The following is a 25,674-nucleotide window of genomic DNA, read 5'->3' as shown; positions in this document are numbered from 1 at the left end:
GTCCTTTGTGATGGAACACAATGGACACTAGTGTTCTTCCATAGCTATACATTTAAATGTCATGCCATTATACAGCCCCCTATCCTTCAACCATGATTAATGCTTCCCTACTGTTTTAGAATAGAATAGAATAGAATAGAATAGAATAGAATAGAATAGAATAGAATAGAATAGAATAGAATTTTTTATTGGCCAAGTGTGATTGGACTTTGTCCAAGCAATTTGTCTTGGTGCATATGCTCTCAGTGTACATAAAAGAAAAGATACCTTCATCAAGGTACAACATTTACAACACTTAATGATAGTCATAGGGTACAAATTTAACACTTAATGATACAACACTTAATATTAGTCATAGGCTACAAATAAGCAATCAGGAAATGACCAATATCAATATAAAGCAAAATATCAATATAAATCGTAAGGATACAAACAACAAAGTTACAGTCATACAGTCATAAGTGGAAGAAGATGGGTGATGGGAACGATGAGAAGATTAATAGTAGTGCAGATTTAGTCAATAGTTTGACAATGTTGCGGGAATTATTTGTTTAGTAGAGTGATGGCGTTCCGGAAAAAACTGTCCTTGTGTCTAGTTGTTCTGGTACGCAGTGCTCTGTAGCGTTATTTTGAGGGTAGGAGTTGAAACAGTTTATGTCCAGGATGTGAGGGGTCTGTAAATATTTTCAAAGCCTCTTTTTGATTCGTGCAGTATATAGGTCCTCAATGGAAGGTAGGTTGGTAGCAATTATTTTTTCTGCAGTTTTAGAAACTACATTTGAGATCTACTCTGTTGGTATGATTTCTGGAGTTGATTTTTTTTTGGGTGGGGTGGGAAACAATGAGTTCTTACTTTCCCCAATGTTTCAATGCACACAACAGTTTCATTGGCTGGACTTTGTCCAGCTCTGGGCTACAAGAGCCAGAGAGAGAAAGAAAGGGGGAAATGAATTTCAGAATCTGGTAGCTCTTATATTTCGTTTGTTCCTACTGACTAGAACTTGAAGGAAACTAGGAAAAGGAGTCCCACAGAATGTGTGTGCATTATTGAGTCTGTCATCTGCACTTCTAACACTGTCTGGTTTGGCACTGCAACCAATCAAGACAAACACAGACTTCAATGGATAATTATGGTGCCTCTGGTGGCGCAACAGGCTAATGCAGCCTGTTATTAACAGCAACTGCTTGCAATATTGCAGGTTCAAGTCCCACCAGGCCCAAGGTTGACTCAGCCTTCCATCCTTTATAAGGTAGGTAAAATGAGGACCCAGATTGTTGGGGGCAATAAAAGTTGACTTTGTATATAGTATACAAATGGATGAAGACTATTGCTTAACACAATGTAAGCTGCTCTGAGTCTTCGGAGAAGGGCGGGATATAAATTCAAATAAATAAATAAAAAATAGAATAGAATAACAGAGTTGGAAGGGGCCTGGGAGTTCTTCTAGTCCAGGGGTAGTCAACCTTTTTATACCTACCGCCCACTTTTGTATCTCTGTTAGTAATAAAATTTTCTAACCGCCCACCGGTTCGGGGGAGGGGGGAGATGCACGAGCTATTCTGGGACAAGGCTCTTTTGTTTGCAGTTGCACTATAGCGCCATTTAGTTTCACTTACGTAACGTGAACTAAATTTATGCGCGGGTGATACAAATAGTATATTTTCAGAAAGTTCAGGAATTTTATGAAAACCTAATGAAAATGTTTTTAAATAATGCTATGAATTTTTTTTTTAAAAGTCAATTAAATTTAAAAGAAGGAAAGTGCTTCAGTATCGGACAAAACCCCTACCGCCCACCATGAAAGCTGGAGTGCCCACTAGTGGGCGGTAGGGACCAGGTTGACTACCACTGGTGTAGTCCAACCTCTGCTTATGCAGGAAACCCTAAATCACTTCAGACTTCAGGTTATCCAACATTTTCTTAAAAATTTCCAGTGTTGCAGCATTCACAACTTCTGCAGGCAAGTTGTTCCACTTACTGATTGTTCTAACTGTCAGGAAATTTCTCCTTAGTTCCAAGTTGCTTCTCTCCTTGATCAGTTTCCACCCATTGCTTCTTGTTCTACCCTCAGGTGCTTTGGAGAATAGTTTGACTCCCTCTTCTTTGTGGCAACCCCTGAGATATTGGAACACTGCTATCATGTCTCCCCCAGTCCTTCTTTTCATTAAACTAGGCATACCGAGTTCCTGCAACCGTTCTTCATATGTTTTATTTATTTATTTATTTATTTATTCACATTTTTATACCGCCCTATCTCCCAAGGGACTCAGGGCGGTGTACAGCCTGGTAAAAAACATACATATAAATACAGAATAAAACATCAATTAAAAAACTTATTAAATAAGGCCGAATATTTAAAAATAGGAATAAAAATAATAAAACCCCGTTAAAACCAAATTCAAAATTTAAAATTCTAGTCCAGTCCTGCGCAAATAAATAGATTGGAATGCCAAAAGCAGGTCCTTTATATAGGCTGTGGGGTGTGGCTCCATGACTCAGCATTTATCCAGGCCTGCCCCACTCTTCCTTCTGCTGGCATCGCCTCTCAGATCTCTGGAAGCGAGGGTCCACCCATTTTGAATTGTCTTCAGCTGGATCTGCTGTCAGCGTCTGGGAAAGGGAGGGGTCAGAGGGAATAGGCCCAGTTAATTCCACCACCTGGTTGGCTTCCTGCTCTGAAGGCTGAGCCAAAGGAACACACGCTGTATGAGTGAGGTTTATCGGGCTTGTCCTTTCACTCCTTGAATCCTCTCCGGGCATGGGGCCAGGGCCGGGGGCTGGAGTCATGACAGGTCGTTCATCTTCATTATCAGACTCTGAGTCTGATAAAAGGCCTGGTTGGAGACGGGAGGGGCCCGGCTGAGGAGAGGAGGGAGGACGAGCACTAGTGTTGTACTAGTGCTGCCGTGTACATGGAGACGTCTTCGGACAGCGCTGGCTCTTCGGCTTTAAAACGGAGATGAGCACCGCCCCCTAGAGTCGGCAACGACTAGCACGTACGTGCAAGGGAAACCTTTACCTTTACGGTCCATGGGGTCACGAAAAATTGGACACAACTTAAGTGAGTGAACAACAGTATATGAGCTATTGGGAATCAATCCATATTTCTGGCAAAAAGGCACCCAAATGAATGAAACGATAGGTGAGTCAGTGAACATAAAATGAAGAATGATTTGGTGTTATTTATTTTGCAGATGCAGATCAGTGCATCAAATGTCCCAACGATCATCACCCAAACCAAGATCAAGATCAATGTGTCCCTAAGATTACAGCCTTCTTCCATTACAGAGAAACTTTGGGCATTGTCATGGTTTCCGTTGCTTTATTCTTATCCTTAATCACTGGGTTCATCTTAGGAATGTTTATTAAATATTTGGAGACCCCGATAGTCAAAGCCAATAACCGGGACGTTTCTTACATCATCCTCACTTCCCTCCTGCTTTCCTTCTTGTCCACTTTTCTCTTCATTGGACAGCCAAGCAAAGCCACTTGCCTCCTCCGACAAACAGCCTTCAGCGTCATCTTCTCAGTGGCTGTCTCTTCCATCCTGGCCAAAACGATCACGGTGGTGCTGGCTTTCCTGGACACAAAGCCAGGGAAGAGGGTGAACAGATGGCTTGGGAAGAGTTTTGCCAACTCCATTATCCTTTCTTGTTCTGCTGTCCAGATAATCATTTGCTCCATCTGGCTCAGTGTCTCTCCACCTTTTCCTGACTCCGACATGCAGTCCCAACCCAGAGAGATCACCCTGCAATGCAATGAAGGCTCTGTTGCCATGTTTTATGTTGCCCTTGGGTACATGGGCTTCCTGGCCGCCATCTGCTTCACGGTGGCTTTCCTGGCCAGGAATCTGCCTGGGGCCTTCAACGAAGCCAAGTTGATCACCTTCAGCATGCTGGTCTTCTGCAGCATTTGGATATCTTTTGTGCCCGCCTATCAGAGCACCAAGGGGAAGTCCATGGGGGTCGTGCAAGTCTTCTCCATCTTAGCCTCCAGTGCTGGTCTTCTGGTCTGCATTTTCTTCCCCAAATGCTACATTATCATCCTAAGGCCTGATCTGAATACAAAAGATCACCTGACCACAAAGAGGAAAGATGGCACCTGAATCTGAAATATTTATTCCGAAGAAGAAATACTCCTTCAAACTGATATACTAGAAGCTGCTAAAATAAACAATTCTCTTTTGTTTTCATTATAGAGCTCTAGAGAAGAAGGCATCACTTATGCTGAGCTGGCTAACAGCCATTTATTTCATCTCTAACATTTGAATCCATTGTCCTGCCCTTTGGCATAACAATGCAAATTAATACTGGACTTGAAATATTTAAAGACAGTTACGGCATTTGCTTTTAACTGCCTTTGTTGCAAGCTAAATAAACCCAGTGTCAGCCTGCCCCAGATCAGTGTTTGAGAAAATAAAGACCCAACTCCATCATTTTGAAGAAATTGGTAATTTATACCAAACAAGTCTGTATGCAGTACAAGCTAAGCTGGAACTGGAAGTAAATCAAAACCACAGAGTCATATTCTCTCCTGAACCCTCCCCCTACTAGAGGTCATACAGTAATAATCCAATGTCGTCTTCCTCCTCGGCCACGTGTAGTTGCACTTCCAATATTCTCTCTCTGTCAATCTTCTGGATGGAATGTGAAGAAAGCTGCTACCGTTACATTCACGCGCCAAAACAGTTCCAACGTCTGTTTAAAAAGGCTGTCTCCCTCCCCCACACATGCAATGTTCAGTCAGTCGATCTTTTTGTCCATCTTTTACTTAGTCTTAGACTTATAAAGGTAGAGGTAAAGGTTCCCCTCGCACATACGTGCTAGTCGTTCCCGACTCTAGCGGGCGGTGTTCATCTCCGTTTCAAAGCCGAAGAGCCAGCGCTGTCCGAAGACGTCTCCATGGTCATGTGGCTGGCATGGCTCAATGCCAAAGGCACACGGAATGCTGTTATCTTCCCATCAAAGGTGGTCCCTATTTTTTCTACTTGCATTTTTTACATGCTTTCGAACTGCTAGGTTGGCAGAAGCTGGGAGAAGTAGCGGGAGCTCACCCCGTTACACGGCAGCACTAGGGATTTGAACCGCTGAGCTGTCGACCTTTCCATCGACAAGCTCAGCATCTTAGCCCCTGAGCCACTGCATCCCTGCTAGATTTATAGGCTATTTTAAGTACAGATGATTCAAAGTGATACACACTTCAATTCTGTGGAAAAAAAGAAAGGATTAAAACAATGAATAACAATAGCACAACGCAATCCATCTAAATAATAACAAGAATCTAGGATTCTTATTCTAATACAGAAAATTCTTAAAGTGAATAGAAAGATAAAACCAGACACTTTTTTGGGGGAGGGGGAGGGGGGCTTAATGGAAAAAGGCTTGGAGGAAAAAAAATTGGAACTTTGATCTTGACAAAAATGGAAGGACATTTTGATTCCCCCCATGGATGAATGGCTATGTTCTGTCCCCCATCGCCTCCGTCCGAGCAATGGCTTAATTAGCCGGCACTATCAGCTCTGGCAGCAAACTAGCGAGCATCTGCCAAGTGACTCTGTTGATGCTGATGAGTCACCCAGGAACAAACAGTACTTCAGCTCTAGTTAAGCAGTTGATTTTGCCTGCTACGAAGAGGCATAGCAGCCCTCACTGGTTTTATATCCTGTGGGGTGTGGCTCCATGACTCAGCACTTCCTAGGCCTGCCCCACCCCTGCTTCTGTTGTTCCCGCCTCTCCTGCCTACGAAACCTAGGGTCCAGCCAGGCCTGATTGCAATCAGCCGGGTCTGGAGGCATGGCCTTGGGGGGGGGAGAGAAAGAGTCAGGGGACGGAGGCCTCGTTATCTCCTCCACCTGGCCTGCCTCTGGCTCCTGGAGCTGAGCCAGGGAAGCCGGTGCTCCCGAGGTAAGTCCTGATGGCCCTTCCCCCTCACTTTCCAAGTCACTTTCTGGCAGAGGCCCCGGCTCGGGGGGCGCAGACACAACAGGCTACAAAAGTCGATGGAGTTAGCAGAGATGGCTAAATTGACCGTTTTGATCAAAGAAAAGAATATAAGCATCACCCAAGGGTCGTTTTCAGTGCGATGGGCTGGTATATAAATTGATAATTAATTGAATAGATCTTTTTTATCGCAGAACTGGGGAATATTCCTTTTCTGCCCCCCGATGAAAGAGATGTGAACCTGCACTGACCTACATCCCCTACTTACCACTGGAGGACTTCCAAAATCCTGTATGCTGGCTGTAACAAAGAGATGAGAAAAAACGAGATTTGGAGGAAAACAGCTTGTCCCTTTTAGTCAAACAATAGATCACATACGCGAAACGCAAACTCCTGGGCGTCTCCCACATGAACACTTTTTTTAAAACATAAAAGAGTTTCCTCTTGCTATCTGTCATCTCACGTCAACCATCATACGGAACGGAGAAACTCCAAATTGGGCCACTTTTAAGACTTATGACCTTCACCTCTCATATTGCCGGGAGAATTCTGGGAGTTGAAGTCAGTGGTGAAATGTAAAATTTGTTACTACCGGTTCTGTGGGCGTGGCTTAGTGGTGGGGGTAATGTGACTGGGTGGGTGTGGCCAACTTTTTTTTTTTTTACTTTTAAAAACATTTTTTCTACAACCTCTTTGGCTGAAGAGGTTATAAAAAATGCTTTTAAAAGGCTCTGATGATCCCAGCTAAGTTGCCTAATCCTCAGAGGCTTTTGATTTCTTTTAAAAGCATTTTTTTTGCTTTTAAAAGAAAAAAAAGCCTCTGACAATAAGGCAACTGAGCTGGGATTGTCAGAGCCTTTTAAAAGCATTTTTTTGGCCGAAGAAAAAATGCTTTTAAAAGTTAAAAAAAACAAAAACCTCTGATGATCACGTGGCTCAGCTGGGCACAGAGCTGAGGGAGGCAGGGATTTTTGTGGCCATAAGTTTATTTATTTATTTATTTATTTATTATTTAAATTTTTATACCGCCCTTCTCCCGAAGGACTCAGGGCGGTTTACAGGCAGATAAAATAAACAGTACTATTACAAAATAAATACTATTAAAATACCACTAAAAAACTTATTCAATTTGGCCGCAATTAAAATTTAGCAAATAATAAAACCCATTAAAAACCCATTAAAAACCCATTTAAAACCCCTTAAAAACCCACGAATTTAAAAACTAATCCAGTCCTGCGCAGATGAATAAATGTGTTTTAAGCTCGCGACGGAAGGTTCGGAGGTCCGGAAGTTGACGAAGTCCTGGGGAGTTCGTTCCAGAGGTGGGAGCCCCACAGAGAAGGCCCTTCCCCTGGGTGTCGCCAGACGACACTGTCTCGCTGACGGCACCCTGAGGAGTCCCTCTCTGTGAGAGCGCACGGGTCGGTGAGAGGTATCCGGTAGCAGTAGGCGGTCCCGTAAGTAACCCGGCTCTATGCCATGGAGCGCTTTGAAGATGTTCACCAAAACCTTGAAGCGCACCCGGAAGGCCACAGGCAGCCAGTGCAGTCTGCGCAGGATAGGTGTCACACGGGAGCCACGAGGGGCTCCCTCTATCACCCGCGCAGCTGCATTCTGGACTAACTGAAGCCTCCGGATGCCCTTCAAGGGGAGCCCCATGTAGAGAGCATTGCAGTAATCCAGGCGAGACGTCACGAGGGCGTGAGTGACCGTGCACAGGGCATCCCGGTCTAGAAAGGGGCGCAACTGGCGCACCAGGCGAACCTGGTAAAAAGCTCTCCTGGAGACTACCTGTATTTCTCATTGCAGGGAATCAGTAAATCTGCCAGAGTTTCATTCGGGCTAATCGGGATTGTTCCTCCTTCCATCCCAAAAGGCAACCTGTACCAAAATTACATTGCAAGGTTGCTCACCTGAAGCTGTTCTGTATGCGTTTCTGCCACATTTTTCTGCAAAACAAAATCAAGAAGTCAGAAATTGTGTCCCCACTTAGAGATCCCTCAATTTCCCGTGAGCCTTTGGTAGAAGTTCAGCTTCAGACCTTCATTCCTGCAGCATCAGAAACTTCCCAGCGCTGGACTGGGAAGTCGGAAAACCCTCCTGGAAGAAGCGAATTGCCCCCAAATACAGGGCTGTGAGCATGTCATTAGCTAACCTTGGCAAGTTTAAAGAAGCTAAGCAGGATCAATGCTGATTAATTCTCGGACATCCCAAGTTCAGTTTATAGCCCCTGGATTTCTTAGTGGTCTCCCATCCCAGTATTAAACAAGCCAAGCTCTGGCTTGTTTCTTGAAGTCTGCCAAATTCAGCTCAGTGCTGCTACCAGTTAGGCCAGTGGTAGTCAACCTGGTCCCTACTGCCCACTAGTGGGCGTTCCAGCTTTCATGGTGGGCAGTAGGGGTTTTGTCCGATACTGAAGTACTTTCCTTTTTTAATTTAATTGACTTTTTAAAAAAATTTCATAAAAACATTTTTATTAGATTTTCATAAAATTCCCCGTGACAATTTAAATTTCTGAAAATATACTTTTTGTATTGCCCGCGCATAAGTTTACTTCGCGTTACATAAGTGAAACTAAATGGCGCTATAGTGCGACCGCAAACAAAAGAGCCTCGTCCCAGAATAGCTCACGCATCTCCCCCCCACACCACCCAGCTGTAACAGACAAGCAGAGCTGGTAGCTGGCATCCCCCCCAAACCCAATCCACGATGTGCGAGAGGCATGCGCAGATGACGATACACGGTGCATTAATAATAACAACAATGAGTTGGAAGGGACCTTAGAGGCCTTCTAGTCCAACCCCCTGCCCAGGCAGGAAACCCTACACCGTCTCAGACAGATGGTTATCCAACATTTTCTTAAAAATTTCCAGTGTTGGAGCATTCACAACTTCTGCAGGCAAGTCGTTCCACTGATTAATCGTTTTAACCGTCAGGAAATTTCTCCTTAGTTCTAAGTTGCTTCTTTCCTTGATCAGCTTCCACCCATTGCTTCTTGTTCCACATTACTGTGGAACCAGTGAGCGGTTAGAAAATTTTACTACTAACAGAGATACAAAAGTGGGCGGTAGGTATAAAAATGTTGACTACCCCTGAGTTAGGCAGAGGAGTTTCCAGATCCCAGATCTCAAAGTGACCACATTCTGTCAACATCCTCAAAAACAAATCACCCTAAATATTACCGCTTAAGAGGGTGTTTTAGAACCTTGCCAGCTTGAAGGCGCATGGACTTCAACTCCCAGAATTTCCCAGCCAGATGTCCATGCATCTTCAAATGCCAAGGTTTCAGATACAGAGTTGGAAGGGAGCTTGTACTGTACAAGCCACTCACCCAAGCAGGAAACCTTACACCATTTCTGACAAATGGCAGTCCAATCTCTTCTTGAAGGCCTCCAGTGATGAAGCTCCCACAACCTCCAAAGGCAAGCTGTTCCATTGTTTGATTGTTCTCACTCTCAGAAAATTTCTCCTTATTTCTAGGTTGAATCTCTCCTTGATCAGTTTCTATGCATTATTCCTTGTCTGGCCTTTGGGTCCCTTGGAAAATAGCTTGACCCCCTCCTCTCTGTGGCAGCCCCTCAAATATTGGAAGACTGCTATCATGTCTCCCCTGATCCTTCTCTTCGCTAGACTAGCCATGCCCAGTTCCTGTAAGTGTTCTTCATATGTTTTAGTCTCCAGTCCCCTAATCATCCCGGTTTCTCTTCTCTGCACTTTTTCTAGAATCTCAACATCTTTTTATAGTGTGTTGACCAACCCTGCATGCAGTATTCTAGGTGTGGTCTTACTAAGGCTTTATAGAGTGGTATTAACTTAAGGAAGGGACGTGGTGGCTCAGGGGCTAGGACGTTGAGCTTGTCGATCGAAAGGTCGGCAGCTCAGCGGTTCGAATCCCTAGTGCTGCCGTGTAACGGGGTGAGCTCCCGTTACTTCTCCCAGCTTCTGCCAACCTAGCAGATTCGAAAGCACATAAAAATGCAAGTAGAAAAAATAGGGACCACCTTTGGTGGGAAGGTAACAGCGTTCCATGCGCCTTTGGCGTTGAGTCATGCCGGCCACATGACCACGGAGACGTCTTCGGACAGCGCTGGCTCTTCGGCTTTGTAACGGAGATGAACACCGCCCCCTAGAGTCGGCAACGACTAGCATGTATGTGCGAGGGGAACCTTTACCTTATTAACTTCAGGTATCATATGGACCAGTTCTCCAAGACTTTCAGGAGGTTTGGAAGCTGTGTTCGGGAAACTTGTGGGAAACACCAGACACCACCATGCTGGCAGCATGTTGGATGGGAGATTCTAGAGTTAAAGTTCATCAATCTTCAAACTGCCACGGTTGAGAAACACCATCTTAGGATATTACATAGGATATTGGGTAGACCAGGTCTCCAAAGGCAAACCAACATCAACCTTATGGCTTAGAGCAGTGTTTCTCAACTTGCTCAGTTTGAAGATGTGTAGACTTCAACTCCCAGAATTCCCTGGCTGGGGAATTCTGGGAGTTGAAGTCCATATATCTTCAAATTGACCACGTTGAGAAACACTACCTTAGGGTATTATGTAGCCCACGTCTCCAGGATCTTCAGGACATTTGGAGGCCATGTTTAGACGGTGTCTGATCAGGAGGCTTGTGAGAAATACCAGGTTTGGGGGAGTGGAGGTTGGTACCCTGTGCCCACTCAAGATACTTACTGACGTAGACAGTCGCTCCAACAGCAATGAAGACTGTGACCACCACAACTCCAACGACTGCAGCCACGAGCCCCATGTTGGGCACAAAGACTGTGTTAGAAAAAGGATAAAATGACTAGACATGTCCTTGAGATTTTTCTTCCCTCTAATTTCTCAATCTTAGCAAGAGGGCAGCGAAGACTGAGTTAACTAAGCCATGGTGCTCTAAAACAGTGGTCCCAAACTTTCTCGCTTTGTGGACCGGTGTGTGTGGGGGGGAGAGAGGGGGTGGTTCTACGTGAGTGGCAGGTGAACATATGCATGCAGCTCCATTTATACAAGTGGCGCATATGCGCCTGCCACTTGTCCAAATGGAGTTGTGCATGCATCTGTGCTCACCAGCTACTTCTGTGCTCAGTGTTGTGACTCGTTCTCCCTCCTCTCCTCAGCTAGGCCCCTCCCATCTCCAACTGGGCCTTTTATCAGACTCCGAGTCTGATAATGAAGATAAACGGCCTGTCATGCCTCCAGCCCCCGGGGCCTGGCCCCATGCCCGGAGAGGATTCAAGGAGTGAAAAGAGTAGCCCAATAAATCTCACTCATACAGCGTGTGTTCCTTTGGCTCAGAGCAGGAAGCCAGCCAGGTGCTGGAATTGCTCGGGCCTACTCCCTCTGACCCCTCCCTTTCCCAGACGCAGACAGCAGATCCAGCTGAAGACAATTCAAAATGGGTGGACCCTCGCTTCCGGAGATCTGAGAGGCAACGCCAGCAGAAGGAAGGGAGGGGCAGGCCTGGATAAATGCTGAGTCATGGAGTCACACCCCACAGCCTATATAAAGGACCTGCTTTTGGCATTCCAACATTGAGTCAAGCAAAGTCTTATCTAGTTTGCTGATATCGGACTCTATCGCTGAAGTCACAACTTGGACTCCTGCCTGCCCTGATAAACCTCGAAGGAACTTGGCAAGCTGCAAAGGCTTCGTTGCCAAGTTTGTTACGGACTTCCTTGACTCGTTCGTTGGAGTGGGAGTGGGACACGACACTCAGTTTTGAACAGGCCACAGTGCGGCACTGGACTGCGGCCCAGGGATTGGGGACCTGTGAGGTTGGGGTCTCCAACCGTGGCAACTTTAAGACTTGTGGACTTCAACTCCCAGAGTTCCTCAGACAGCAAAGCTGGTTGAGGAATTCTGGGAGTTGAAGTCCACAAGACTTAAAGTTGCCAAGGTTGGAGACCCCTGATCCAAAACATTCCTAATAGCAGGGACACAACCTCTGAGCCAGGGTGATAATCGATTTGTTGAAGGAGGAGCGAAATAGCCATTTTTCTGAGATGCTTTAATTTGGATGCCTGCACTGAGCAAAGATGGACTGGATGACCTCAAGGGAGACTTCCAACTCTAGGATTTTGACACACAATAAAAATATATATATATACCTGATTTTTCACACCATAACCCCTCCGACCCTAAATATCCACATACATTCTTTCTTCCGGCATCCCATTGGAACCAAACTTTTTTTTTTTATTCGCATTTATACCCCGCCCTTCTCCGAAGACTCAGGGTGGCTTACACTATGTTAGCAATAGTCTTCATCCTATTTGTATATTTATATACAAAATCAACTATTGCCCCCAACAATCTGGGTCCTCATTTTACCTACCTTATAAAGGATGGAAGGCTGAGTCAACCTTGGGCCTGGTGGGACTAGAACCTGCAGTAATTGCAGGCAGCTGTGTTAATAACAGACTGCATTAGTCTGTTGAGCCACAAGAGGCCCTTTACACTTTAAACTTTACACTTTACACTTTAAACTTTACACAAATCATCCTTTAAAATTTTTCCTCTTTCAGAAGGCCTTAATTTACCCACCAGCTCAGATTTCCACAAAGGTCTGAGTTGCCAAACACACTGGACTAGTTCAAGGGTTCATCTGAACTTAGGTTAGGTCTCTTTAGGGTCTGGCCTGCTGGGTGAATCCAACCTTTGACCAAATTTATCATCGACAAATTTATCATCAACCAATTTATCATTGGGTGAACGCAGTAAATGAGGGAACTCCATCACCACATTCATTAGGTTGTATGACCAATGTGAAGGTCACACCTATGTGAAACCTATGTGAAGGTTTCAGGGACACCTTTGCTCATGTTCAACTGGTTCCCCCCACCCATTTTCTCTCACCAGGCTCCTTCCAGGCCACGATCAGAGGCTCTGGCAGCCCGGCATGGTCCACATAGCACCGATAGCGGTCTCTCTCCTTCGGGTCAACCTCGATGCTCAGCCAGGCATGGTAGGTCCCATCTGAGTTTGGAAGGACACCACCCCGGAAGGTGTCCTGCTCCCAGACTTCCCCATCCTTCCTCCAGGTGGCATCCATCTCTTTGGGATAAAAGCCGTAGACTCGGCAGATGAGGGTCTCCATACTGTTGTACTGGATCCTGCGAGTTACCTTCACCAATGGGGGCTCTGTAGAGAACACAACACTGGCAAATTTTAACACTGTACATAACAGATTAACAGTGTTGGAAAGGACCTTGTATGCCATCTCTTCCAACCCGCTGCTCAAGCAGGAGACCCCACACCATTTCTGACAAATGGCAGTTCAGTCCTTTCTTGAAAGCTTCCAGTGATGAAGCTCCCACAACTTTCAAAGGCAAGCTGTTCCATGGGTTGATGGATTGAATCAGCCGTGGTGGCTCAGTGGTTTAGAGTGCAGTACTGCAAGCTACTTCTGATGACTGCTGGCGGCCTGCAATTTGGCAGTTCGAATCTCACCAGGTTCAAGGTTGATTCAGCTTTCCAGCCTTCCGAGGTTGGTAAAATGAGGACCCAGATGGTTGGGGGCAAATAGGCTGACTCTGTAAACTGCTTAGAGAGGGCTGTAAAGCACTGTAAAGCAGTGGTTCTCAACCTTTATAGTGCTGCGAGCCCTTTAATACAATTCCCCACGATGTGGCGACCCCAACCGTAAAATTATTTTCGTTTTGAATTTATCGTGCCTGAAGCCATATGGGCTAGCGATCTGAACTTCTTGCGATTGCCTTGAGGATGGAGGCATTAAAGCGGAAACTCCTCCCCTATTAAGTTTATGGCGCCTGAAGCCAGATTAGGCTAGCGATTGGGAGTGATTGCAGCTGGCTTGAGAGGGAGACATCAGAGCAAAGATTTCCCTCTTTTTTAATTCATCGCGCCTGAAGCCGAATTCGGCTAGCGATTTGAAAAGCCTGCAGCTGGCTTGTGGAGTCAACCATTGGAGCATGACTCTTCGACTCACAAGTATACTTCCCATATTTCTGATGGTCTTAGGCGACCCCTGGCAAATCGTCATTCGACCCCCAACGGGGTCCCGACCCACAGGTTGAGAACCGCTGCTGTAAAGCGTTATATAGGTCTAAGTGCTGTTGCTATTCTTCTCACTATTAGAAAATTTCTCTTTGTTTCTAGGTTGAATCTCTCCTTGATCAGTTTCCATCCATTATTCCTTGTCTGGCCTTTGGGTACCTTGGAAAATAGCTTGGCCCCCTCCTCTCTGTGGCAACCCCTCAAATATTGGAACACTGATATCATGTCTCCCCTGATCCTTCTCTTCACTAAACTAGCCATGCCCAGTTCCTGCAACCGTTCTTCATATGTTTTAGCCTTCAGGCCCCTAATCATCTTTGTTGCTCTTCTCTGCACTTTTTCTAGAGTCTCAACATCTTTTTTACATGGTGGCGACCAAGGCTGGATGCAGTATTCTAGGTGTGGTCTTACTAAGGCTTTATAGAGCGGTATTAGTACCTCACTTGATCGTATCCCTCCATTAATGCAACTTGTGAAGGATGTGTGTTTGTGTTTTATGTTTATAATTATAATGTACACTGAAATGGCATTTAATTTCGTTGTATGAGGTGCAATGACAATAAACTAAACTAAACTAAACTAAATTTTGGATTGCATTGGCTTTTTTGGCTCCCACCGCACACTGTTGACTCATATTTAACTCTCTCCTTCCTTCCTAGGGATAGAATCAAGAACATGTGAAGTGTTATACCACTTTATAATGCCTTGTTAAGGCCACACTTAGAATACTGCATTCAGTTTTGGTCACCACGATGTAAAAAAGATGTTGAGACTCTGGAAAGAGTGCAGAGAAGAGCAACAAAGATGATTAGGGGACTGGAGGCTAAAACATATGAAGAACGGTTGCAGGAACTGGGTATGTCTATTTGGTGAAAAGAAGGACTAGGGGAGACATGATAGCAGTCTTCCAATATCTCAGGGGTTGCCACAAAGAAGAGGGAGTCAAGCCATTCTCCAAAGCACCTGAAGGCAGGACAAGAAGCAATGGGTGGAAACTAATCAAGGAAAGAAGCAACTTAGAACTAAGGAGAAATTTCCTGACAGAACAATTAATCAGTGGAACGACTTGCCTGCAGAAGTTGCGAATGCTCCAACACTGGAAATTTTTAAGAAAATGTTGGATAACCATCTGTCTGAGATGGTGTAGGGTTTCCTGCCTGGGCAGGGGGTTGGACTAGAAGACCTCCAAGGTCCCTTCCAACTCTGTTGTTGTTGTTGTTTTTGTTGTTGTTATTCCTCACCTTTCCTCAGCAGTGATTCCTTTCCATACACCATGCACTTCTGAAGCAGCTGGATACATTCCTGCTCCAAAAAGTTATTCCTGCTCTGGGCGATAAAAGGCTCCGCTTCCCACCTCCTCTTGGTCACTTGAGCGCGGATATCAACCGCGGTCCAGGTGAGAGTCTTTTGATTCAAGCTGATGAAGTCTTCTCCATCGTAGCCATACTGGTAAACTCCGGTCTTGTGGCCATCTTTGCTCAGATCACAGCCGATCACGCGCTGCCAGCTGTGAAACCCTGCCGAGAAAATGGGTACAGGGCAGACGTATATAACACTCCCAGGAAAATCCATTCCATGTCCCTATTCTTGTCCTCCTTTTTGGTTTCTTCTCCCACTTGAGTAGTGGAAAATGTACCGATTCAGCAGGAGGCAGGAGATAGTTTGGTAAACATCCAGCTGCATGCCACAACCTATCGGACAGAATCGCCAAGCTAGGAACCCCCTTGTTGTGACCCAGGTTCCTGGATCTGGACTCCTGGACTCGGATGATTCAGAAAGACTGAGTTAGATTTTAGTTTGTGGGTTTTAACTTGGGTTTTAATTTTTTATATTTTTAATTATTAGGCTTTTGAATAAGTTTTTTAATTGTTTTTAGATTGTATTTATTGCTTTTAAATGCCTGTAAACCGCCCTGAGTCCTTTGGGAGATAGGGCGGTATATAAATATAAACAATAAATAAATAAATAAATAAAGTGAGGGAGAAGACCTGGCAAGCCCTGCTTCTCTTGGGCCCTCTCCCTCCCTGGCACCCACTCAAAGGGAGGAGGAGGGGCCGGCAAGGCCTGATTCTCTCGAGCCTTCTTCTGATTTGGCAACGCCCCAAGAACAGTTTTGGAGTGATGCAAAACTGCGCAGACGTGATCGGCGCGCGCAGCAGAAGCAGCGTTGGGATAAACCCAAGGAATGATGGTCATGCAGTGACATCTGCAGAGACTATAAATAGGAGGCGGGACTTCCTGGTTTTTTGTCTTGGACAAAGCAATGAATTTGCGCGGGCAAACTGTATCAATGGAGGGAAGAATATATTCGTGAGTAATTCTGGCCTTATCTATAATTTCCTCATTATCTCCAGAAACTTGGCAGGCCCGTGGGTAGACGTGGCCAGGACATTTATCTATGTAAATAAAGTAGAAGAGGAGGCCTTTGACTGACTCTTTGTTGGGAGTATTGGGGGAAGGAAACAGAACACCCCTTCTCTCTTTTTTTGATTTAAAACAGAGTCCCCCCAGTCTTTCTGGATTGGCAGCTGGGAGTGGGAGGAAGGGGCAAGAGGCAGGGGTGGAATCCAGCAGGTTCTAGAGAACTGGCAGCGGAAATTTTGAGTAGTTCGGAGAACCGGCAAATACCACCTCTGGCTGGTCCCAGAGTGGGGTGAGAATGGAGATTTTGCAGTATCCTTCCCCTGGAGTGGGGAGGGAATGGAGATTTTGCAGTATCCTTCAGCTGGAGTGGGGAGGGAATGGAGATTTTGCAGTATCCTTCCCCTACCATGCCCACCAAGCCACACCACACCCACCAAGCTACTCTTACAGAACCGGTAGTAAAAAAAAATTGACTTTTACCACCGGCAAGAGGGCATACTTTTGTGGGAGGGTCTGGCACACGCATGCGCTTGCATGAACACGATGCTCCCACAAGTGGGCCCGCGAGCGGCCGCAATACTCACAGTGACGCTTGCGCGAATGGGCTGCGAGTGCCTGCATGAGTAGGGCCATGTGTGCCCGTGATGCAAAAAAAAAAGAAAAAAAACACCGCCAAACCCTTTTTCTTTGCAAGCATTTTCTAACTGGTTTGGATTCTTCCTAAAGAGGTATTGTTGTGACCCAGGCCCAAGTAGGTAGTTGGAAACTCAGTCCGTGAAAAAACAACAACTTTTTTCGAACAGCTGAGAATTACTTCATTCCCAGCATCGTTCAACTCAAATTAAAACAAATTCCTCCCAACACAAATTCCTCAGTCCTATCGCAAACCTTGGTCCAATTAGGCAAACTGCCAAAGGCCTTTCTTGGCAAACGTTCAAAAGCCACAAAAATAAATGCAAGACATAGACAAAGCAGAAGACGCAGCTACCAATGTTGTTTTCCATCAAAACCCAAACACCATTGCTGGTCTGTTTTAAAGCCTTATGGGAAGAGCCAATCATCTCTTGGCCCTACTCCTGAGTTGTCCTTTTTGCTTGAGCTGCTCTTGCCTTCTGGCAGCTCTTCTCATGTGTGCATCAAGAACAGGCTCCTCCTGTTCCTCTGCCTCACTACTATCAGGCTCTGGAAGCTCTGGAGTCCGCACCTCACTCCCCGATGGCCCTGGCCTCACCTCACCCTCATCGCTGTCCAACTCCGTTGCCAGTTCCGCAGGCTGCTGGCGGACCACAACAGGTATGGTCCTCTCTGGAGGCCAAAATCCATGGTTTCCAGCCCTCCCCGCCCAATGTCTTACCTCTGCTGGAGTTGTGGTAGCTGTGCAAGATGGCGAGGTCAGTTTTGAACCGCCGCTCCGTGGTGCTCACTCTCCGTGATGTCAGATCCCAGAAATGGGGGGAGTCTTCCTCCTCCTCCTCCTCCATTTTATGAAGCCAGGACACTTGGGGTAACATTCGTCTTGCGCGGGGATCAAAACGTGCAGCGAGCTGGTCGTCCACATATGCCACCACAATGTAGTAGGGCAGATCCTGGCTGGAGCCCATAACCAATGTGTAGAAAATGCGCAAAGAATGGGAGCCTGAAAAGAGCAAGGGGGGGAGGGAGAGAAAGGAAATTTGGGATGGGGGTGTCACACTTAACCTCTCACCCTTTTTTATTTGGAACCAGCCCCCTTTTTCGAGAAAGCCTCAATACAGCTAGTCCTTAACTGACAACTACCCTGTTTCCCCCAAAATAAGACATCCCCTGATAATAAGCCCAATCGGGCTTTTGAGCACATGGCAATGAGGCCAAGCACTTATTTCAGGGTTCAAAAAAATATAAGGCAGGGTCTTATTTTCAGGGAAACACGGTATTCGGTACGAGAGCCGCGGTGGTGCAGTAGTTAGAATGCAGTACTGCTGGCTACTTCTGCTGACTGCCGGCTGCCTGCAATTCGGCAGTTCGAATCTCACCAGGCTCAAGGTTAACTCAGCCTTCCATCCTTCCAAGGTCGGTAAAATGAGGACCCAGATTGTTGGGGGCAACAGGCTGACTCTGTAAACCACTTAGAGAGAGCTGTAAAGCACTGTGAAGCGGTATATAAGTCTAAGTGATAGATAGATAGATAGATAGATAGATAGATAGATAGATAGATAGATAGTAGATAGAGCTAGATAGAGATAGATATATAGATAGAGATATATAGATAGATGATAGAAAGATAAATAGATAGATGATAGATAGATAGATAGATAGATAGATAGATAGATAGATAGTAGATAGAGATAGATATATAGCTAGAGATAGATAGATAGGTGATAGAAAGATAAATAGATAGATGATAGATAGATAGATAGATAGATAGATAGATAGATAGATAGATAGATAGTAGATAGAGCTAGATAGAGCTAGATATATAGATAGAGATATATAGATAGATGATAGAAAGATAAATAGATAGATGATAGATAGATAGATAGATAGATAGATAGATAGATAGATAGATAGATAGTAGATAGAGATAGATATATAGCTAGAGATAGATAGATAGGTGATAGAAAGATAAATAGATAGATGATAGATAGATAGATAGATAGATAGATAGATAGATAGATAGATAGATAGTAGATAGAGATAGATATATAGCTAGAGATAGATAGATAGGTGATAGAAAGATAAATAGATAGATGATAGATAGATAGATAAATAGATAGATAGATAGATCAGGGGTGTCAAACTCAAGACCCGGGGGTTGGATCTGGCCCATGGGGCTAGCTCAGTGGTGGGTTTCAAATTTTTTTACCAGCGGTTCAGTGATTGTGCCTTGGTGGGCATGGCAGGGGAAGGATGCTGTAAACTCTCCATTCCCTCCCCACTCCAGGGGAAGGATATTGTAAAATCTCCATTCCCTCCCCAATCCAGGGGAAGGTTCCTGCAAAATCCCCATTCTCTCCCGATCAGCTGGGACTCGAGAGGCAGAGAATAGATGGGGGCGGGGCCAGTCAGAATTTTTACCACCGGTTCTCCGAACTACTCAAAATTTCCGCTACCGGTTCTCCAGAACTGGTCAGAACCTGCTGAAACCCATCTCTGGTCTGGCCTGGAAACAGCAAAGGACCGGCCCGCAGTGCCTCTGCCAGCAAAAATGGAGCTTGGGGTGGGGGGGCACACATGCCCCCCCCCCAAGCTCCATTTTTTCTGGCAGAGGCCTGCAAGAAGCTGTTGCATCCGAAAATAGGGCACAGGAGGGCAGCGCATGGCCCCCACCCCAGTTCCATTTTTGCTGGCCAAATGCTATCAAAACCAACCAGAAACAAAACAAAAGGAGAACTGTATCTCCTTTTGCATTTGAGCATGCAAGAAGGGACAGGAAAGGAGAAAGGGAAAGAGGAAAGACAAAGAAAGAAAAAGGCAAGATGGGAAGAGATCAAGGAAGGAAAAAGAAGAAAAGAGGGGCAGGAAGAAGAAAGGAGAATGAAGAGGGAAGGAAAAAGGAAGTAAGTAAGTTAGGAAGTTAGGAAGTTAGGAAGGAAGGAAGGAAGGAAGGAAGGAAGGAAGGAAGGAAGAAAGGATAGCATAGCCAGCAATTTTAAGATTTGTGGACTTCAACTCGCAGAATTCTCCAACCAGCATGGCCTGCTAAGGAATTCAGGGAGTTGAAGTCCACAAGTCTTAAAGTTGACAAGTTTGGAGACTCCCTGCTTTAAAATCTTGGCTACCTACGGAGGTATATCAAGAAAGACATTCTGCAGGGATAAACTATCCAAAAGGAGGATAAACTACATGCCCTCTAGTACCCCTTCAGTTCTACCCCAGGAGGTATAAAACCATGCCAAAAGCCTACAAAAGAGTTTAACAACACATACTTATTTCAGACAGACAGGAAGGGATGGAACCTAGCCACCCAACCGGGTGAAGCCTCTGGAACTTGCTGCCACAAGAAAACCAGGCTGCCCGCCTCAGGATTCCTTAGGCCCGCCCCCTCTGACCACTCACCTGCGCATCCTCCACGCAGCAACAGGACGACCGCTGTGGACAGAAGCCCCAGTTGGGCTACCGGGACCCCCATCCGGATTCAGACGCCGAAGTGCAGCCCGCATCAGCTGGTGATGAAGGATCGCAACAAGGCTGCGGCTAAGGAGAATAGAATAGAATAGAATAGAATTTTTATTGGCCAAATGTGATTGGACACACAAGGAATTTGTCTTGGTGCATATGCTCTCAGTGCACATAAAAGAAAAGATACCTTCATCAAGGTACAACACTTAAAACACTTAATGATAGTCATAGGCTACAAATAAGCAAACAGGAAACAATATCAGTATAAATCGTAACGATACAAGCAAACAAAGTTATAGTCATAAGTGGAAGGAGATTGGTGATGGAAATAATGAGAAGATTAATAGTAGTGCAGATTTAGTCAATAGTTTGATAGTGTTGAGGGAATTATTTGTTTAGCAGACTGATGGCGTTTGGGGAAGAAACTGTTCTTGTGTCTAGTTGTTCTGGTGTGCAGTGCTCTGTAGTGTCGTTTTGAGGGTAGGAGTTGAAACAGTTTATGTCCAGGATGTGAGGGGTCTGTCAATATTTTCACGGCCCTCTTTTTGACTCGTGCAGTATACAGGTCCTCAGTGGAAGGCAGGTTGGTAGTATAGCACTATACAGCCTATGGCAGATAGGCAGTGCCCTATCAAATCCCGCTCCTGTCAATAGCGGTGTCGCCCAAGGCAGCGTTCTAGGACCAACACTCTTCATATTATACATTAACGACCTCTGTGACCATATTATAAGTAATTGTGTTCTCTTCGCCGATGATATTAAACTATTTAACACTACCAACAATGCAGCTACCCTTCAAAAAGACCTTGACTTTGTGTCGGAATGATCAAAAATTTGGCAACTCCAAATCTCAACCAGCAAATGCTCTGTCTTACACATTGTAAAAAAAGAATCAGAACACTAAATACAAGCTTGATGGACATTACTTTACAGATGACCCCCACCCTGTTAAAGACCTTGGAGTTTTCCTATCAAATGATCTAAGTGCAAAGCCCACTGCAACTACATCGCCAAAAAGGCTTTAAGAGTTGTAAACTTAATCTTGTGTAGCTTCTTCTCCAGAAAGATTACACTACTAACCAGAGCATACAAAACATTTGCTAGATCAATTCTCGAATACAGCTCGCCTGTCTGGAACCCACACCTCATTTCTGACATCAGTACAATTGAGCGTGTCCAGAAATATTTTACAAGAAGAGTTCTCCACTCCTCTGATCACAACAAAATACCTTATGCCACCAGACTTGAAATCCTGAGTTTAGAAAATTTAGAACTCGGCCGCCTTCAACATGACCTGAGTATAACTCATAAAATCATCTGCTACAATGTCCTTCCTGTCGAAGACTACTTCAGCTTCAATCGCAACAATACACGAGCACACAATAGATTTAAACTTAATGTGAACCGCTCCAATCTTGATTGTAGAAAATACGACTTCAGTAACAGAGTTGTTAATGCCTGGAATGCACTACCTGACTCTGTGGTCTCTTCCCAAAATCCCCAAAGCTTTAACCAAAGACTATCTACTATTGACCTCACCCCCATTCCTAAGAGGTCTGTAAGGGGCGTGCATAAGAGCACCAGCGTCCCTACCATTCCTGCCCTAATGTTCCCCTTGACTGTATCCAATTTGTATGCTTATTTCATGCTTATACTTAAATATACTGTTGTGTTTGACAAAATAAATAAATAAATAAAAAAAATTTTTTTTCTGCAGTTCTAATGATCCTCTTAAGTTTGTGTCTGCCTCGTTGGGTTGCAGAACCAAACCAGACAGTTATAGAGGTGTAGGTGCAGAGGAGAAAGTTTATAAAACGCACCAGAGGAGGTTCAGCCCTGGAAAGTAAAAGTGGGGGGACAAAGGGTCAGCTTTATTTATTTATTTATTAATCGTATTTATATCCCGCCCTTCTCCCGAAGGACTCAGGGCGGTTAACAGCCGATTTAAAAAACACATTATATACAGATTAAAAGCAAAATAAAACTAATATAACTTATGGCCAAATTTCCTAAAAACTAAACAATAGCAATCTAAAACCCCATTAAAACAGCATTTTTAGGCTAGTCCTGCTCGATGGAATAAAAGAGTCTTCAACTCACGGCGGAAGGTCCGGAATTCGGGGAGTTGGTGAAGCCCCGGAGGCAGCCCATTCCAGAGGGCAGGAGCCCCCACAGAGAAGGCTTTACAGAGAGTAAAGAGAACCCTCACCATATCTCTGACATCAATACAATTGAACGTGTCCAGAAATATTTTACAAGGAGTTCTCCATTCCTCTGAAAACAACAAAATACCTTATCCCACCAGACTTGAAATCCTAGGCTTAGAAAACTTGGAACTCCATCGCCTTCAACAAGGCCTAAGTTTAACTCACAGAATCATCTATTGTAATGCCCTTCCTGTCAAAGACTACTTCAGCTTCAGTTGCAATAATACAAGAGCAACCAACAGATTTAAACTCAATGTTAACCGCTTTAATCTAGATTGCAGAAAATATGACTTCTGTAACAGAATCATCAGCTTTACCTGACTCTGTGGTCTCTTCCCATAATTCTAAAAGCTTTAACCAAAAACTTTCTACTATTGACCTCACCCCATTCCTAAGAGGACCATAAGGAGCGTGCATAAGCGCACAAACGTGCCTACCATTCCTGTCCTATTGTTTTTCTTTTCTTCTTCCTATACATATATATATATATATATATATATATATATATATATATATATATATATATATATATATATATATATATATATATATATATATATATATATATAGTGTATGATAGTTACATATATTGTTGTGACAAAATAAATAAATAAATAAATAAAATAAATAAATAAGGCTCTCTCCCTGGGAACCGCCTTCCTTTGGAGAGAAGGAAGGGAGACCCATAGAGAGGCAGAAAAAGGAAGCGAAAGGAGGCTTCCTCGGGGCAAAAATCTGCCAAGCCCTGAGCGCGGAGAGGAGGACTCAGCCCCTTAGATAAGGGGCGAGGCATCGTGGGAACTTCCCTTGTTTGTTGCGGAGCGGGTCAGCTCAATCCCCCGGTTGCCCCGAGAGGAAGACCCTCCTGCCCCCTTCACGGGTGGGTGATCTGATTCCAACCTAGTTCCTCGCGGGGGACTACAATCCCCATTTCCCTCTAGTTCGGGGATGATGGGGATTGTCTCTTAGCACCCGCGAAAGGCAGTCGATCGCCTGGATCAGGGGTCTCCAAACTTGGCAACTTTAAGATTTGTGGACTTCAACTCCCAGAATTCCCCAGCCAGCCACGCTGGGTGGGGAATTCTGGGAATTGAAGTCCACAAGTCTTAAAGTTGCCAAGTTTGGAGATCCCTGACCTGGCTAAATAAAAGTGGATTGGAGTCGGGCGTTCTTTAAATCTTTTTTTTTTTAAATCTTCCCTTTCTCACCTTGCCAGCCCTTCCCGCGTCTTGTCTTCACTTCTGCTGGTTTCTGACGCTGGTAGCCCACCAGCTAAACTCGGCGCCAAAGACGGACACGAATCCAGGCACGACACAAAACGAAACCAAACTGGCTCCGTGGCTCGAACCGCTGCCGGTCCTCAACTTTAAGTGCCAGCCCCTCCCACAGACGTCCTTTGGTATGTCTTGAAATCGGAAGGAAAGAAAGAGAGAGAGAGGAGGGAGGAAGGAAGGGGGAGGAAGAGAGAGAGAGAGAGAGAGAAGGAAGGAAGGAAAGACAGAGAGAGAGAGGCGTGCATAAGAGCACAATAGTGCCTACCGTTCCTGTCCTATTGTTCCCTTCATTATATCCAATTCATATAGTTGATGCATATTTTTATATATATATATATATATATATATATTCTTCAAGATATGCTGTTTTATCTATGACATTTGTTTGTGTATACTGTTGTGACAAAAAGAAATTAAAAAAAAGAAAGACAGAGAGAGAGAGAGAGAGAGAGAGAGAGAGAGAAAGAAAGAAAGAAAGAAAGAAAGAAAGAAAGAAAGAAAGAAAGAAAGAAAGAAAGAAAGAAAGACGGTAGCCCACCAGCTAAACTCCGCGCCAAAGGCGGAAATGAATCCAGGCAAAACACAAAACAAAACCAACCTTGGCGCTTTGTGGTTTGAACCGTTGCCGATCCTCAGCGTTAAGTGCCAGCCTTTCCAAATATGCTCAGGGACCCTTCGGTCAGTCTTAACAATCGGAGGGGGAGAGAAGCAGGGAAGGAAGGGGTGTGGGGTGTGGGGTGTGTGTCCGTGTCCGTGTCCGTGTCCGTGTCAATCCCGGGCTGGTTTTCCCCTTTCCCAAACTTCTCCTTGCGCAGTTCCACCCTTCCTGCTTCACTGAGCCTTTGCCGACTAACCAATTCCCGTTTGTTTTGCTGAGCAAGGAGTGAAAGTGAAAGTAGAGTGTTCAGACCTCCGCCCTTCCCCCACGTCCTCCCCTCCCCACCCCCATTCTTGGCCTGAGTCTCCCTCCAGTCCAGCTCCCCTCCACCCTAACAGAAAAATCTCTTGGTGAAGAGTGTGTAGCAGTGGTGAAATCCAATTTTTTTTTACTACCTGTTCTGTGGGGGTGTCTTGGTGGGCGTGGTATGGCTTGGTGGGTGTGGCAGGGGAAGGATACTGCAAAATCCCCATTCCCACCCCACTCCTGGGGGAAGAATATTGCAAAATCCCCATTCCCACCCCACTCCTGGGAGAAGAATATTGCAAAATCCCCATTCCCACCCCACTCCTGGGGGAAGAATATTGCAAAATCCCCATTCCCACCCCACTCCTGGGGAAGAATATTGCAAAATCCCCATTCCCACCTCACTCCTGGGGGAAGAATATTGCAAAATCCCCATTCCCACCTCACTCCTGGGGGAAGAATATTGCAAAATCCCCATTCCCTCCTCACTCCTGGGGGAAGAATATTGCAAAATCTCCGTTCCCACCCACTGGGATCAGCCAGAGATGGTATTTGCCAGTTCTCTGAATTACTCAACATTTCCGCTGCCGGTTCTCCGAACTACTCAACATTTCCGCTACTGGTTCTCCACAACCTGTCAGAACCTATTGGATTTCACCCCGGTATGTAGTATCTTCCAGAAGCGGCTCTCCTCCACGCTCAAGTGTGAAACTCCAAGCAGGTCCTATCATGCTGGCCCTCCAGCTGTGGTGGATTACCCCCGGTGCAGACTGGTTCTATAGAACTGGTAGTAAATCCAGTGGGAGGCTCCGCTCACCGACCCCGACATCATCAGGAAGCTTCTGGGTAGAACGGCTCACACGGGCATG

At 45.2% G+C, this 25,674-nt stretch overlaps 1 protein-coding gene across 3 annotated transcripts; it reads right to left on the bottom strand.

Moving 5' to 3' along the window:
- Positions 1–226: 226 nt before the first annotated feature.
- LOC131192550 (major histocompatibility complex class I-related gene protein-like) lies at positions 227–24,752 on the bottom strand. Of its 3 annotated transcripts, none has more exons than XM_058171775.1 (9): positions 24,500–24,752; positions 20,358–20,495; positions 17,677–17,958; positions 15,200–15,475; positions 12,798–13,082; positions 10,632–10,721; positions 7,854–7,889; positions 6,209–6,240; positions 227–2,611 (listed from the first exon to the last, which is right to left on the bottom strand). In XM_058171775.1, the coding sequence occupies exons 2-9, from the start codon at positions 20,428–20,430 to the stop codon at positions 2,504–2,506; spliced, it is 1,182 nt and encodes a 393-aa protein (XP_058027758.1). In that variant the 5' UTR covers positions 20,431–20,495; positions 24,500–24,752; the 3' UTR covers positions 227–2,503. The 3 variants fall into 3 exon arrangements, with proteins under 3 accessions (XP_058027758.1, XP_058027760.1, XP_058027759.1); XM_058171777.1 differs by lacking the exon at positions 227–2,611 and adding an exon at positions 4,437–5,206; XM_058171776.1 differs by lacking the exon at positions 227–2,611 and having other exon boundaries at positions 5,261–6,240.
- Positions 24,753–25,674: the final 922 nt, after the last annotated feature.

The sequence above is a fragment of the Ahaetulla prasina genome, chromosome 2 (genome assembly GCF_028640845.1).
Source record: "Ahaetulla prasina isolate Xishuangbanna chromosome 2, ASM2864084v1, whole genome shotgun sequence".
NCBI classification, from domain to species: domain Eukaryota; kingdom Metazoa; phylum Chordata; class Lepidosauria; order Squamata; family Colubridae; genus Ahaetulla; species Ahaetulla prasina.
Note: the sequence above shows the minus strand (reverse complement) of the source record. Positions and strands in the feature narration are given on the sequence as shown.